Below are 17,238 nucleotides of genomic sequence, written 5' to 3' on the forward strand. Positions count from 1 at the left end.
TGATATTTCAGCATTCACTTGATTTATTTAGCATCACCACAAAGTTTACATTTAATCACACATTTTAAAAGAAGAATTAAAAACAGGCCAAGATGAAAGGCAATGGATTCTTCCTGCTGCTTCACTTATACGTCTTCATATGCCAGAGACCATCATTTAAATAGTGGATATTCTCAATGCCAATTCCTTTGTTGACCTTCTCACTGCAGAGAAAAGGAGGGGAAGAGAACAGCAAACATTGATTTCCAGATCTCCAGGATAGGTATTTAGAATGTAAACCGACAGGACTTGCCTTCACACCAACTTGTTAAATTAAGACAAATTTCCATTGATCCTTAATAACAACTCTCAAAACTATGAGCATTTTATTTTGGGGGGAAATGGCTACATTGAGAACTTCTTATAAACACATACACACCTTGGGTGTCTTTTACACTTTTAAAGCATAAGAACTGTGAATCGTCCTCCCTCCTTCCAGCATATTAATCCTGTCTCAGCAGAAATCTTGCTCTTTTTATTATTTATAATTTTGAGTGCATTTTTTCTTGTTCAAACATTCATAATAGTTTATAGGGAAGGATAGTTGATGAGAGGGAAGCAGGGGAGTTAATTTGATCACCATCACACATCAGATTGCATACCGTATTTATGTAAATCTAATGCGCCATTGAATCTAATGCACACCCTAATTTTCATGGTGTGATTTGGCCAAAAAAGGTGCACATTACATTTGAGTAAATACAGTAATTTAAAACTGTCCTATACTAAAACAATTACTTGGTCCATCTTGGCCCATCTTGTCAACGCTGTGTTATACCGAACTACATCATACTTGGAGTAGACCCTTCAAAATTTGTGGACATGACTGACCTATGTATACTATAGCTTAGCTAGCTAAAGCACAGTGACTGACATGGCTCTTAGGTAAAGATTTTCTTCCAACACTATTTCAGATCCTTTAAACAAGATCCTGGGCCCTTCTGCCTAAGAAGCTTAACCACTAAGCTACAGCCCCTCTTATTAAATAATATGGAGTACTGCCACCACTTATTAACAGATGCAAGTGGAAGAAGATTTCGATGAACATCTACTGCTGGTCTGGAAGGCAATTCATTTTGCAAATTTTGCACCTGGGCAAGGGCCTCCAGTTACTGATCTGTGCAAAACCAGCATAGTGTGCTGGTTACTGCCAATATTTGGTCCTGGGAGGCCCAGGTTCAAAACCCCACCAGCCATAAAGTTCACCAGGTGATACTGCCATCTCTCAGCCCAACACACATCATCAGGTTGCTGAGAGGGGGGGGGAATGGAGGGGTGGGGAAGAGAACTATGTACATCACCTTGAGTTCATTGGAAGGGATATAAATGGCACAATCTCATGTAATAATAAAAGATTCCCCAAACACTCTAGCCAGCCACAAAAGATCTATCCATCATCATATTTGTTCAAGGGCTCAGAGAATGCTAGCAGTAAAAGTGCAATAGAATGTTATTAAGGCATATACTTCAAAATCCTGGCTGAGGAAATTTATAGCTGAGGACATTTCCTTTTTGTGGGAAATCTCAAAACTCATAGTTAAACCCACATTCCATGTCTGGATCTTAGTTTTGAATATATGCATCTTTTAGGAAACAGATTGCAAATACACATTTCGTCTAGGAGCTTCATTTCACTATTTAGTTGCCACTTAAAGAAAAAAAGAGGAGAGGAAGTACAGTGAAAAGTGAATAATTTATGGGTTTTCCGAACAATTATGTAAATGGAGAAAAACCTAAAGTCTTCCTTTGGGAAGGAGAGCTTTCAACCTAGATCAGAAAATTAATTTACAGTACTCCTATTACTGATATGCAGTTCAATTACACCCATAAGGAACTACTGCTTTGTTTTGGAGATGAAACCTATAATTCTGCTAGACTTGGAATTCCATGCAATAATTGAATACAGGCAGGCCCCATTTGCATGGGGCTTACATTGTATGGCACCACGCACGTCAGTGAAATCACATATAACAAACCCATTGAAAAAGCCTGAAAATTCCCTGTTCTGCCCCGCCCTTTTAGTGATGTTTCAGTGACAGCTTTATGATGTTTCTGGGTCACTTCCAGGTTTGGCATGATATGCATAAAACATAGAACAGGCGTAAAAAGAAGGCTGCCTGTATGTCTCTGTTTTGGTTATGTTTGGTTTGGTTTTAAGTTGCTTTGTGTTGCCTCGGGCAAGATAAAGTGACAGCATTATCATTATCATCATCATCATGTTGGTAATTTTTCTTTATTAAAATCCAACATTCTATCAGATGAGACTTGTCTGAAATATGACACTAATGCATACTTCTTTCCAATACTTTTGGAAATAGAAGAACAAATTTAATGTGAAACACTGGAGGTGATGGGAAGAGCCTTGTCATTCAGTAATGGAAAAGGACAATGCTAGTTTGTATTTAAGCACTCACCTGGTAGTAGTCATATGTGACATTGACATGGAATTGCATGCAAGCAAGTGGGCTGGCAGAAAGAGAAAGAGAGAGAAAGCATTCCAATGCTCTTCTGCACCCAGAAGAGAAACCAAGCAGGCTGCCCAAGGAAAGACATCTCCTCCTCTGCACCCAAATGCAGACATGGGAGTGGACATACAGGAACTCTTGGTGCCAGCTGTACCAAATTAGTGCAAAAGGTGCAACTTCACAGCTTAGCAACTTTTGTGGGATTTACAAGGCTGGGCCAACACCATCATGAATGATCATCAGACAATATTAGATATTCACAGAGATGTGAAAAACAATGAAAGACCTATTTGAAGGTAGATGCTGTGGATCGCATCAGCTCCTCAAGGGATCACCAACAGCCTGAGAGAATTTTATTCTACATTTTGGACCCTTTGCTTTAGTATTTGAGAACTATAAGCCATCTTGGGTATCTTGGCAGAAAATATATTTATTGTGTTACGTACTGCTACTATTACTGCTTCATTTCCATGTTACTGTGGCAGCTAGATGAGTTTGTGGGTCTGAGTCAAAATAAGTCTGAAGTTTTCAAGCCCTTCATGTTGGCCTGAGCTACCCCACTCTAAAACAGGCAATGACAGTAAAGAGGTACATTATTTTTCTTAGAAAATTAACTCACATATCCTCTGCCGACATCTTCATGACTCCAACACAAAGGGCATGTTGCTTTCCTTCGGCCATTATTGCCTATAATCACCAGCTAAGGAAAACATCTGATATGTAGTATGAAAAAAGACAACAAGAACAGCAGCAGAAAGACTAACAAGGGAAACACTCTTTCAAAATGGTCACAAGAATAGCGTGCTGAAGCAACTAACCTTTCCCTGTAGCTATGGAACATTTAGGTTTATAGTATAGCTAGAGGCACTGAAAAATACAAGACTCTCAATCCCTGAAACCTCAACCCTTTTGCATCCAAGCAACCAACTATGTGCACCCAATTTACTTGTTTTATTTTTAATCACTCTTTTCAGACATAAATATTGTCTCACAAAGCAGCTCACATCAAACTAAGTAGCCAGCTAACAAACTAAGAAGTCAAAGCATGCAAGGGAAAGGTAGAGGAAGGCTTTCACCCAATCCAGTCTCTGGACCCTCTACAATCATCCAATGGTTTGCTGTCCCCCCAAGTTGTGTCAACGTTTATGTGGAAAGATCACCACACTGAACTATAAAACCTAAACATTTAATGCAACTTTTAAAAAAAACCCTAACCCTTTATGTTCAGTACAGCTTGCCCTGTCAGATGCTACAGTGAAAAAGAAATATTGAGCAACACAGGGCAGCTATCCAAGGATACCACGATTGTATCAGCAGCAGATGGATAAAGTTTAGCTCCTGGAGACGTCAGACCAGGGCACATGATATTTGCTCCACTAAGTACAAATTTAATGGCTCCTTTATCAACTTGTTGATGTGGTAGAATGAATGGATCTGAGAAGGGGCAGGGGAAAATTAGAACAGATACAACACTGACTGTTATCTGAACATGTAATACAGTCGTCATTTAGATTATACAAACGTGTACTTTAAAGATACATGAAGTTGTATTGGAAGAAAAATGGTGTCACCGGCAAAATACTCCACCACTTCCATGTATTCTCTAAAAAGTGATCTTACACTTGGTAGGTTTTAGGTATTTATAATCTTAATGCATATTAATGAAATTTAAATCGATTTATTCAAACATTTATTTCAATTAGGTATTTTCAAAGCAGCTTGCATGATCGTTCATGTTAATTCTGTAAACAAATTACGAAATAAATTATGACACTGAGAAAAAGAAGCCATGAAACTGAAAAAAGCAGTCATAAAAAGCCTTCAGCAGAAAAGGAACAATTCATTCACAACTCTGCTGGCTACCAGTTAGTTTCCGTACCCAATTCAAAGTGCTGGTTTTGACCCATAAAGCAACATCTCAGGACCACAATACCTCAAGGACTGCCTCTTTCCATATGAACCAACCCAGACCCAGCAATCGTAATCTGAGGCCCTTCTTTGTGTGCCTCCTCCACAAGAGGTCCGGAGGGTGGTAACCTGAGAATGGGCCTTTTTTGTGATGGCTCCCCGCTTGTGGAATGCTCTTCCCAGGGAGAATTGCCTGGTGCCTTTGTTACATAGCTTTAGGCTCCAGGCAACAACATTCCTCTTCAGCCAGGCCTTTGGCTAATTAAACAACTTATGGCCTTTTAAACTGGGAGGTATTATATTTCTTTGTTACTAACTTATGTATTTTTGTGTTTCTATATTGTAAACCACCTGGTGATCCTCAGATGAAGGCTAATAAGGAAATGTAATAAATAATATAATAGTAAGCACTGCAAACCCTCACTGTTCAAAACCAGCAATTAAAGCAGGCAACGACCATTTTGTACAGGGGTTACATTCCTGACCCCCACAAATGTCAGTGGAGTGAGCATAAGCCCTCTCCACCCCCACCCCTTTTCTGGCCATTTCCGGGTTGTGGCAATTGCACACATATTGAACAGGTAGCAATTCTCTCTTTTTATCCACCTCCATGTTCCTTTACACCATGGGTAGGCAAACTAAGGCCTGGGGGCTGGATCTGGCCCAATCGCCTTCGAAATCCAGCCCGTGGACAGTCTGGGAATCAGCATGTTTTTACATGAGCAGAATGTGTCCTTTTATTTAAAATGCATCTCTGGGTTATTTGTGGGGCCTGCCTGGTGTTTTTACATGAGTAGAATGTGTGCTTTTATTTAAAATGCATCTCTGGGTTATTTGTGGGGCATAGGAATTCGTTCATTCCCCCCCCCCCCCAATATAGTCCACCCTCCCCACAGGGTCTGAGGAACAGTGGACTGGCCCCCTCCTGAAAAAGTTTGCTGACCCCTGCTTTACACTCTCTAACTGTAGTAGCTAACCTTCTGTTCCCCTCAACTTAGTGGATGCACTGGAGGAAGATAACTGAACCAAAAAGGCAAAGTATAAGTTGGAGGCAAGCAAAAGGGAAGTATAAATATGTAATGCAATGGGCAGGCAGCTGTTGCACAATAAACAAAATAAAGGACATAAGCAGAAGAGCACATCAGTGGTATATGAATATACCCATAATGCACAATACAGCAACTGAAAACACTGGAGAATGTACAACTTAATACAGATACAAAGCAGTGAGCCAGTAGGCTTTTCACTTCTCACTTGTAGTTATGAAGCCACCTATTTACGCATATCAGAGTGCAGAAAAAATTGCATGCTTTAATAGTTATGACAACCTCACTGCTGCACTCTTTCAACTGCAACGCAACATGTCTTCTCCAGCACACTTACATTTATGAAGTAATCTGAGCGTGGGATAAAATGGTCCTTCCCTTTGCCTGAAGAACAACAATTCTCCATTTACTGTGAGGATTTCTATATGTTCATGACTGGAAGATACAAAATTTATGAGAAATTTCACAGTTCTGAGCAATAAGGAAGTGAATATTTCAGACTGTACATGCCTACATTATTTCATGTATTCCTCAAAACTAAATGGTTTAACTCTTTCAATATTTACATCCACTCATCTAAATAAAAACCATGACAGAGCAATATTCCAGGATTACTAGATATTATTACTGGCAAACATGAATAGACCAATATTACTTGGGAAACAGTGTGAAAGGAAATACTGACCAACGTACTATCTTCACAGGGTCTTTCTTTGGCATAATTTGGTTTAGCCATGGTTCGATCCCAGGAAACTGGTCTATCAGCTGGTTCTTAATGCCTTTAATAACAGACGTTTTTAGTTGGATGCAGTTGGACACATTCTCCTTTTCATCAAATCTGCCAAAGGGAACAAGATTTTCAGAGGAGACTTCCCGATGTACACAGATACCACTTCGGGCAATAAAAAAAAAACACAGTACATAAAACATTAAGTCACACCCGAGGGTGCGATTGCAGAGTCTGTGGTTTTAAGCAACTTGAGTCCATTTGATTCTGGCAGGTCATACTCCTGAGCATGCTTTATTTAAGGTCATCAGCGTTAAGAATAAAAAAAAGACATGAAATCCTAGGCATATTTTCTTTGAGGAGAACGGTGAGGGAGGGGCTCGATTCTGAACTAGCATGCCCAGGATCCCACTGTGAACAGCCAGAAAGACCCAGGCTGTGAGGCCTTCGGGTGTCAAAATCCTGCCCACGTTTCCTGCCCGCCCCTTACTCACTTTTTGAACATCTTGGCGGGGTTCCCGGGAGAGCACTAAGAACCAAGGACCTGGAAGGCCAGCGACTGACAGCAGCAGCAGCAGCTCCCACACAAGCCCTGTTCCCACCCTCGAGCCCACGCAAGCACGAGGCCTCTCGTGCCTCTTCCTTTATCCCCCGCACCAGCCGCAAAGGAAACCCTCGCGGTTTTACTGCCCCCTAGCGTCGCGGAGGACTGCTTTTTCCGCGGGGCCCTTTTCCGAGAGAACGCAGCAGCAACCGGAAAGCAAAATAAAATGTAGAACTACAACTCCCAGAAGCCCATGCGGTAGCTTGCTTTTTTTTGCCTTCCGGACTTTGGCGCTCCTGTTGCTATGGAGACCAATCAACCACAGTTTAGCGTGCCCTTTTGTTTTTTGTGGCTGGAGATGAAAGCTGCAGGTCTAACCCCACTTACCTGGGGAGTGCAGCCCCACTGAATTCAAGCAGGACTTACTTCTGAGTGGGCACTGTTCAGATTGCAACCTAAGCACCTCTCAAACACACCTATACATAGTGTGTGTGTGTACATTCATTATATATTCATATATATAATTCACTGTACAGTATGTATAATTAAGTGCTTTTGAAAGGTTTTTTTATTAAAAATAATAGAATCACACCCTTGCCTCCTTGTTTTATGGTCATACCTTTATGGTCATCCCACACAGGTTCAACATTTGATCAGAACTGTTGCTTCAACCAAATTACTATACTTATGCTAGTATTTTTGTCACTTGGTATTTCAAGTTATTTTGAAATGCTGATTTGCATTACCAAACTGATGCAGGCTAGAGTTTCAAACTGAATTGCCACCAAAAGCAAAAGGGCCTCCCATATGAATGCTTCTTATTCTGTGAACCGCCCTGAGACTCCAGGTACAGTATAGGGCTGTGCAGGTATATAAATTCAATAAATAATAAATTATGTATATATTCATTAACCAGGCTGGAATCCCCTCTTCCCATACAGCCTGACATCAAGTACACCTTTCAAACATTATTTTACCAAGCTCCTAATAAAACAAGCATGCCATGCTCCCGGGGTTGCAGCCTTAGCCTTAATCTCAAGGAAACATTTGGTTGCGTCCAGCATCAGTCCTCATCAGAGTGGACTCACTCAAAGCCTTAAAACATGATTGACTTAGGCCAATTCATTTCAGCGGGTCTCTTCTGAATTAAAACATAGCTATATTTGCAACCCAGTATTTCCCACATCTGGACTTTTTGCAGTAAACAGACTCCTGCTTTTTAAAGGCTACGCTTGCCAAGTCAGATATGCAAAAGTATGGAGCATCCCAAAGCACATGTTGTGCTGATAGGAAGGTCCATACCCTAGTAGCATCTGAGATAAGAAACAACTATTACTTTATTTGAAGTTGTGGGCTGCTGACCCTTTTAAAAAGAAGGTTTGTGAATCTTTGGAGTTGTGAGGCCCTTTCGCACAACAGAATTAGATAATTCAGGGTTTGGTGAACCTCCACAGTGCTTGGTATGATGAGAAGTAATCTTGAGATAAAATCGCTCATCTGCTGCTCAGGCCATATGCCATGAAAGTGAAGGAAGCATGGCTGGATTGTGTCAGCTAGTCACAAGGAAGGAAGTACATGAGAGCATTTCGCACCATGCTGAAGCCTACTGTCATGTAGCCTGATTGTAGATATGGTAAACTCAATAGCTCACTCGAAGGTAAGTGTGCAGTTCTATTTACTTAGTTGATTACATCCATGTGACATTCTAGGTTTTCTTATAAGTGCTCTTCGTAGGAAGTATTTTCCTTTTAAACTTGGGGTGGGTGTGGGTGGGTGTCAGGTGTAGGCTCAAGTGCAAGAGCAGAAGAAATGCCAGAAACTGATTTGTCTGGTTGAATCTAAGAATCTCTTCTCCAGAACATGAGTAGTGAAGGAGTCTGGCCAATACTTGAGACCACAAGCCACAAGACTTGGTGACTTGTTATGGCTTGAAACCCAAAATCCACCGCCGCTACCATAACTTCTCTGGTTTCATCTTGAATTCCTGCCCTTGACCTGCATCACTTTCTCTCTTATCTAACCCTGTAAATGAGGCTTCATTGACCTGGCGCCTTCCATACTTTAATTCCCATTCATGGGAGACATAGTGTGCATGGCTAAGCTTACACATAAAGGCTGGATTTAGACACATAAAAAGGGGGTTTCAGGAAAACACACTGTAAACCTCAAAGTGGGAAATCATGTTGGCAAAAGATGGAACACACAGTGCTATCTGGTGTCACAGTTTTCTGTACTAATGTAGCTCAGTCCACAGTAACAAGAAGTGTAGGAAGGAAGTGAGATAATATCTTTATGGGGAAAATCATAGGCCTGTAGAGTTGGAAGGGATCGTGAGAGTCATCTAGTCCAAGCCCTACAAAGCAGGAATCTCAGCTAAAGTATCCATTGGTCGTTTTATAATGTACTAGAGCAATAAGGAACAACATAAACTGTTATGTACTGAGTTGAATAGGATCCAAACTGCAGCAGTCTGATTGGTCCTAGAACAATAGGATCCAAAAGGCAGCAGTCTGATTGGTCCTAGAACAATAGGATTCAGAATGCATCAGTCTGATTGGTCCTAGAACAATGCAGCAGTATGATTGGTTGGCAGGAACCACCCAATCATGCTCCAGATAGAAGTGAATCCACAACCTGATTGGCTTACAGTAGAATTCTGGAATTAGCCAATCATGTGCAGCCCGTTGTGTAAATAATGTATATAAAGCAGATACTGTGAGGGGACATTCATTCATTCCTCCTCACCACTATGAGCTGAATAAAGAGCATGAAATCACTTTGCGACTCTGAGTATATTTCATAAACCCTTGCAATAATAATATTTATTCTACTTGATCTTGGCATGGACATTTTCTTCCTCGGTGTTCAGTTCTAGAATGCCCTTTTCATTTTTTATTGTGGCATCTGTTGTTATACTTTCTTAACATTTTATTGAAAATAAATATATGGGGAGTGGGGGGGGGCACCAAGTGATAGAATACAAGCTCCCGCTGCAGTTGGGGGGTGGGGATTAAGCGGGGCCAATCTTCCTACTTGGTACACTAAAGTGTGGTATAGCTAGAAAAACTAAATGATAAGCTGTGTCATACCTGCTTGGTCTGATTTTATTTCACTTCTGAGGAAGAACATGGCTGAGCTCCCCACTCGGCCGAATATGGCTGATGCAGTGACTCAGGGCATTTGAATACTTTAATTCCTTACCTTTGGTATAATAGGGTCCAAGTTTTGTGACCCTGTCTTGCTTAACCATGGACTCGGCTACATTGGTAAAGAAAAAGCATCTTGTACATATTGTATACAGTATATGAAATAATACTGTGACAACAGATGGCGCTGTAGAGTCCCGTCTTTCCCTACCAAATTTCCCTGTCTGAGTTTACAACACGTTTAACTGATCCATCCCATTATGTCTGTGCTGTAAAAGAAATATACAGTGGTACCTCGGGTTAAGTACTTAATTCGTTCCTGAGGTCCATTCTTAACCTGAAACTGTTCTTAACCTGAAGCACCACTTTAGCTAATGGGGCCTTTTGCCGCTGCTGTGCCGCCAGAGCATGATTTCTGTTCTCATCCTGAAGCAAAGTTCTTAACCTGAGGTACTATATCTGGGTTAGCGGAGTCTGTAACCTGAAGCGTATGTAACCCGAGGTACCACTGTATAACACTGGATAGTGGCAACACTCCCAGGGGAGGCTTGCTTGGCACCTTTATTACATATCTTTAGGCACCAGGTGAAAATATTCCTTTTCAACCAGGGTTTTGGGCTACTTAACATCTTATACCTCTTTTTAACGTTTGTGTGAGGGGGTTATTGTTTTGGTTTGTTTTTGTTTTAATTATGTATTTTGTGTTTTTATCTTGTATTTTTTAATGTTGTGAAATGCTCTGAGATCTACGGGTGAAAGGTGGAATACAAATAAATAAATAAACAAACAAACATTATTACAGTTGCATTGTACTGTTCCTACATGGAACTCAAGGTGCTATATATATATGAGTGATGTACCATGCACAGGGACTGATCAGATTCAGATCTGGGCTATGTACACATTACCAGCTTAAAATGTAGCAAGGTTGTTTTCTCAATTTGGATTGAAGCTGTTTTAGGGGGAAATGCATCAAAACACAGTATATCGTAAGAAACATCAGAATTGATACAGGATAGATTTCTGGGAAATAAATTGCTAGCAGGGTAGGAGTTTTGCTCCTCTAACCTGGGCATATTTCTTCCAGTACCTGTGTTTGGGCCAATACAATAAATCTTACCTTCTCCAGTGGAGCATATCTATATTATTATAGGACAGGTGACAAAGGCAGGAGTCTTATGGTTCAAAAACTTCCTGCCCCTTCCTTTCAGGTTGCCTTTTCCAGGCTGCAGTTCCCTTTCTCTAGAAAGTACAGGGAATGGATATCTAACTTTTCATCAGAGGGTGATTATTTTGACAACCTTCTAATTCAAATAACCGCACTCTGTCAGCAAACATGTGTTAGAGACCAAAATTTATCTTATACATCAGGATCCTGAAAGCTTCGATACTGCCTCTCTGGTTACAATTAGGCAGGCATTTATGATGTAAACAATTTCCTACATCCAAGGAAGTCCCAAAAATGGCTTGAATTCCTGCTTGAAGTTCATATTTTGTTTTCATTGTTCTGCTGGATTTCTTCACTGGCCGGTTATGAAGGACAATCTGTCTGAAGGCCTCTTCCTAGAAGAATCATCATTGGAATTTGGACTTTCCCTCTTCTACCTTTCAGAGCATGTTTGTTTATCCATCGTTCGCTGCCTTTTCCTTCCTTCCTGTACAGCAAGAAATGTGGAGAACTGACCTGAAACCTCCCAAATTCCATCAAAAGGCACCACATTGGGTCTTGAACAAATTAGATTAGGTGGAGGGCCAATATAATTTCTTTGGAAGGTAAAAATTGAGTTGTCACCATACTCATCCACTATCAGTAGCCTTGGATCTGAAGGGTTTAGATTAAGAATGGAAAAGAACTCATCTAAGCCCATCTCTTGATCATTCATATTGGTGCAAAAGCAGGTTTCTGAATTCAAGTTCCAATATTTATGGATGTCATTTAATTATTTAGTTACAGACTCTGAAAGGGACTTGGCAAAATCAGACCTATCCCCATCTTGATGTACTTTCAAACCATCACTAACTTCAGTTTCTTTGCTGGTAGATATTTTCTGCAGGGCTAGTCAGAATTCCTGTCTCCACTAACCCGACCAGTGTACCGATTACAGCACACAAAAGTTTTTCCCCCATATCTGTTTAGATAATAAACATTGTTCACATAAAAGTTCCCATGGTGAGGGAATTTTTTGTTGTGGTTGAGCCTACTAGGCAAAGATACTGATTCTGCATTGTTCCCACAGTGAGGGAATTTCATTTTCTTTTGTGGCTGAGCCTACTATGCAAAGATAGTTATTCTGCATTGCTGAGGTTTCGTACTATGAAGAAAGCTGAGGTTGGCTATAGGCATATGTATCAGCTCCTAACAAGTCCAGATCAATTGACCACTTTGCTAAGATTTCATTAGAAGAACAAGTAGCAAAACCTCTAACTTGGGATAAGGCATATCCAGCTCAATTTCTTGCACACATGCCATGTAAAGGACCAGGGCTATCTATACAAGACATATTAACTATATCTTGCTACAGTGTTGAAGCAATGATTCTTCAACATCAACTTCGTTGGACTGGTCATGTTGTGCGGATTCCTGATTATCGTCTTCCAAAGCAACTACTCTATTCCGAACTTTAAAATGGAAAGTGCAATGCTGGTGGTCAACAAAAGAGATTTAAAGACTGTCTCAATGCAAATCTTTAAAAAATGTAGTATAAACACCAAGAATTTGGAAACACTTGCCTGTGAGCACTCCAACTGGAGAACAGCCTTTACCAAAGGTGTCATGGGGTTTGAAGACACTCAAACTCAGGACGAAAGGGAGAAACATGCTAAGAGGAAGGCACGCTTGGCAAATCCATGCTGTGATCCACTCCCGCCAGGAAACCAATGTCCCCACAGTGGAAGGACGTGTGGATCCAGTATTGGCAGACTCATTATTTAAAACCATGTTTATGGAAGACAATCTTACTCAGCTACGAGTAATCGCCAAAGAAGAAGATCTTGCTACAATTTCTTTACAGTTATCTCCATCTCCCTTGCTCCTATTGCTGGGTTACAATTTCTGGACTAAATTTGGCAGTGAAGTTCTGGAGGATTTGTATAAAGCACTGCGGGTCCCTGCTTATGTGGTAACCATCTTAAAACTACAGAGTATCCTTCAGGCAAGTTGGAGTGGGTAAGCATTCCTTATCAGCTAAATGCTGAGCCAAAGCAGCTGCACTCCCAGTGCTTGTCCGCCAATTAAAATATACAGCTTTCAAGCCCACGTAAAAGCAAAACAGATAATACAGATATGCTCCTTGTCTGTATGTTGCAATTAACACCGCTGAGCTAACTGGCTTTAAAACTATTCAAAATAAAAACAAACCAAAGCTAGGACAGTAGAGTTCCCATATTCTATACTTGTGGAAAACAAGACAACTTTCCAGCCCTACCCTCCTTCTCCTGGAGATTTTGCCGGACTCCATTTCACATGATTTTAACACGTGTCTACAAGTGCCACATTCTGAAATGTTATATTTTTATAAGACAAAGTTGACAAACTTCTGAATTGCAGGAAGTCTTCTTCAAACAGAAGTGCTAAAAGTCTGGCTACTATTGAGTTGCATGTATATTTATGATAGCCATGCTGTGTCTCTGAGGTCACATACAGCTTGGAAAGTCCCGTGTTAAATCCCTGGCATCTTTAGATAAGTCATATTAGGAAAGCCCAGAGAGCTACTACCACTCAGGGTAGACCATGGGTGCTGGTGAACTACAACTTCCATAATTCCTGATCACTGAACATGTTGGTTGGGACTGATGGGAGTTGTAGTCCAAGCGTCATCTAGAGCATGGAACCTTTGTTCCTCCTGATGTTGTTGAACTACAACTCCTATCAGCTCAAGGGGCCAATGATTTAACTCAGTTTAATACAGCTTCCAATGTACTCATGAAGATGGCAAATGACATGATTTCCAGGTCTCAAAGTGAGATACAGTGGTGCCTCGCAAGACGAAAAGAATCCGTTCCGCGAGTCTTTTCGTCTTGCGGTTTTTTCGTCTTGCGAAGCAAGCCCATTAGCGGATTAGCGCTATTAGCGCTATTGGCAGTTTAAGGGCTATTAACGGCTTTTTAAGGCTTAAGGGATTAGCGGTTTAGCTGCTAAAAGGCTCTTAGCAGCTTAGCGCTTCAGAAAAAGGGGTTGGGGAGCGGGGGAAAAAACTCAAAAAATTTCGTCAATTTTCGTCTTGCGAAGCAAGCCCATAGGGAAATTCGTCTTTCGAAGCGCCTCTGAAAACGGAAAACCCTTTCGTCTTGCGGGTTTTCCGTCTTGCGAGGCATTCGTCTTGCGGGGCACCACTGTATACGGCAAAACACTGCAGAGCAGAATGCCTTTGATTCAGAGTTCCAATCAGACAATCATAACTTTTCCCAATATACTGTTACATTTCTTCCTCACACTCCCAAGTCAATCAATATTTCACTACCACAGAGCATGCTCTAACCTCATTTTACTATTCTGGTGTGCTCCTTCAGGATATTTATTTTATACTTGTGTAAACTCTATGGTTTTTCTAAGCTTACTAATACCTCACATGTGTGTTTGTCTGGGAGCAGTGCCATTTTGGTGTGTGAAGGTCCACATTGTAGAATGCTGTTATTAATATACAATGTAGCATACTGTGAGTTCATTGTGCTCTACAGCAACAATGATTCCTGCCCTAGTGGAATCATAGAATTGTAGGATTGGTTGACTCTAAGGGTCATCTAGTTGCCTTCTGTAGTAAACAAGAGTGAAATGATAATCATGCTTCCTTTTTTAAAAATCCCTCATTAACTTTATTTCTCAGCATATATGCTGTTGTAAACAAAATCTGCCCTTTTTCCCTTACGGGGAATGTGTGGGTTCCCTATTGGTAGGAGAAAATAACAGAGGCCAACCAGAGCATATTGAGAAGCAAAGCAGGAAAGAGGAGGAACCAAGAACAAATGTGTGCCAGCCCTTATACAGTGGTACCTTGGGTTAAGAACTTAATTCATTCTGGAGGTCCGTTCTTAACCTGAAACTGTTCTTAACCTAAGGTACCACTTTAGCTAATATGGCCTCCCGCTGCCGCCACCGTGCGATTTCTGTTCTTACGCTGAAGCAAAGTTCTTAACCCAAGGTACTATTTCTGGGTTAGCAGAGTCTGTAACCTGAAGCGTATGTAACCCGAGGTACCACTGTATAGACTTTTGAAATTGCCCACCCTCAAACTCAAGACCACCCCCAGAAACATCATACATACATCACAGAAGGGGTGTAGCCCAAGACCACCACCCCAATACATCATACATAAATCACAGAAAGAGGTGGTCTCCAGCAAAATCCTGTCTGGCAAAAAACCATCAATGGTCACTGATTGGATCACATGGGCAGCCTGGCCATTCTTTTGTAATGATAAATACTTAATTCCTGAGCCAGGTCACAGGCTCACCCTATTCACACCTTAAATGTGCCCTTAAGGCAGGATTTGTGAGCACAGAGACAATGAGGAGTTTTTTTTCATTTCCTCCCTCCTTGCAGAGAAACATTTGGTCAGTTTGGTAGTTTCAGGTTTCAGGACTATCTTCCTGTACTGTTTCGGACATGTGGTTTATATATTTATGTACATGTTTGCTTTGTATATTTAATTTACATATCTGAGACCTTAAATTATTGTAACAATGCACAGGTATGATCCATTGTGAAATGATTCCTTGCTCCACAAACTAAGTAAAAGGTAAAGGTACCCCTGCCCATACGGGCCAGTCTTGACAGACTCTAGGGTTGTGCGCTCATCTCACTCTAGAGGCCGGGAGCCAGCGCTGTCCGCAGACACTTTCGGGTCACGTGGCCAGCGTGACAAGCTGCATCTGGTGAGCCAGCGCAGCACACGGAACGCCATTTACCTTCCCGCTAGTAAGCGGTCCCTATTTATCTACTTGCACCAGGGGTGTTTTTGAACTGCTAGGTTGGCAGGCGCTGGGACCGAGCGACAGGAGTGCACCCCGCCGCGGGGATTCGAACCGCCGACCTTTCGATCGGCAAGTCCTAGGTGCTGAGGCTTTTACCCACAGCGCCACTAAACATAACATTAAATATATTTTACCTAAATGTCCCCACTATGGGAATTAAGACTCTACAGAATTATGTGGAAAATTATGTTTGACCCTTTAATTATTTCTATTTTTACTCCTATAAAAACTACAGAAGACACTCCTTGTTTAAAGTTTAAATAACAAATAAGTTTTACTTAGTGCACTTGCAGGTTAAAACTCTGAGGCAAACAGCAGTGCAATACTTCAGCTGCTTTCACACAAAAGGCTGTTCATAACTGTCATAACTGTATCCACTGACATAACTTGCCTCAGATGTATGACATCACAGAGTTCTACTGCCCTTTGATTAGCATCTTGGATGCTTCCATCTCATCCCTCCCCTAATGCAAATACGATCTGTACTTCAGGATGAAAATTATAAAAAACGCAAGCCAGCCAGCCAGCCAGCCAGCAAGGAGAACGAAACTATCTACCAAGTCCAACTTCCCACTCGTCCTGCTCAGGATGATGCTATGTGCATTTATTATTTTATTATTATATTTTTAAAATGTAGGTGAAAAGTGGAGGCGCACTTCACGTCGCTCCTGAACAGCAATAAAAAAAAAGAAAGCATGGAGGCGTGGCGGGAACCGGGACCATCCCCTCAACCAATTTCTGTCCAGGAAATAAAGGGGGTGGGACACGCGCCTCCTCACCCTTTCCCCTGCAAAAAGGCAGAGGAGAGAGCGGTGAGACGGAGAGGTTGTTTCTCAAGGAGCTCCAGCTCCTCCGCTCGCGTGTGCGCGAGGCAACTCCGAAGCCAAGGAAGCCAGAGGGTTTGGGGCGCTGGGAAGGCGAGGCAAAAGAAGGACCACAAGACCAGGAGGACGAAGAGTTGCTGCAAGCAGCAAGAACCAGGACCAGGGCAAGCGGCGTGGTTCGGCAGACCTGCCGACACACTTCGCCGGGGAGATGCAGCACTCCGAAGGCGGCAACCCCGCCTCTTCCCGCGAAGAAACATCACCAGAGCCTGGAGCGCGGGACTCCCCAACCACCCCGCCTGGGCACGAGAAGGACTCGCGCCCCCAGCGCCGTCAGCGGCGCCGCCGCCGCCGCCGCCAGCAGCACCACCACCAGCAGCAGGAGCAGCAGCAGCAGCAGCAGCCGCCCGGCAACATGAGCACTTCCGGTAGGTCAGAGGGCAGGAGGAAAAGCGGGTGCCAGGTAGCCGGGGGGGGGGGGAACGTTGGGGCGCGGGGCCTGGTCGGGGGCGAGCGGGTGAGTGAGAGAAATAGGGCCGGGCGTTCGGGACTGTCCCCCCCCCCCCGCG

General features: G+C 42.2%; 2 protein-coding genes across 3 annotated transcripts in view; one reads left to right on the forward strand and one right to left on the reverse strand.

Annotated features, from left to right (window-relative positions):
- Positions 1-6,878, reverse strand: MCTS1 (MCTS1 re-initiation and release factor). Its single transcript, XM_083422370.1, has 6 exons — positions 6,680-6,878; positions 6,144-6,296; positions 5,796-5,893; positions 3,805-3,938; positions 3,124-3,191; positions 1-203 (listed from the first exon to the last, which is right to left on the reverse strand). The coding sequence occupies exons 1-6, from the start codon at positions 6,688-6,690 to the stop codon at positions 122-124; spliced, it is 546 nt and encodes a 181-aa protein (XP_083278496.1). The 5' UTR covers positions 6,691-6,878; the 3' UTR covers positions 1-121.
- Positions 6,879-16,591: 9,713 nt separating this feature from the next.
- Positions 16,592-17,238, forward strand: part of CUL4B (cullin 4B) — a 31,048-nt gene continuing 30,401 nt past the window's right edge. For both annotated transcript variants that reach the window (XM_083422291.1, XM_083422292.1), the window contains exon 1: positions 16,592-17,097. In XM_083422291.1, the coding sequence (XP_083278417.1) occupies positions 16,881-17,097 (217 nt within the window). In that variant the 5' untranslated portion in view covers positions 16,592-16,880. The remainder of the gene's footprint in view (positions 17,098-17,238) is intronic.

Source organism: Podarcis tiliguerta, assembly GCF_965153285.1.
Source record: "Podarcis tiliguerta genome assembly, chromosome: Z".
NCBI classification, from domain to species: Eukaryota; Metazoa; Chordata; class Lepidosauria; order Squamata; family Lacertidae; genus Podarcis; species Podarcis tiliguerta.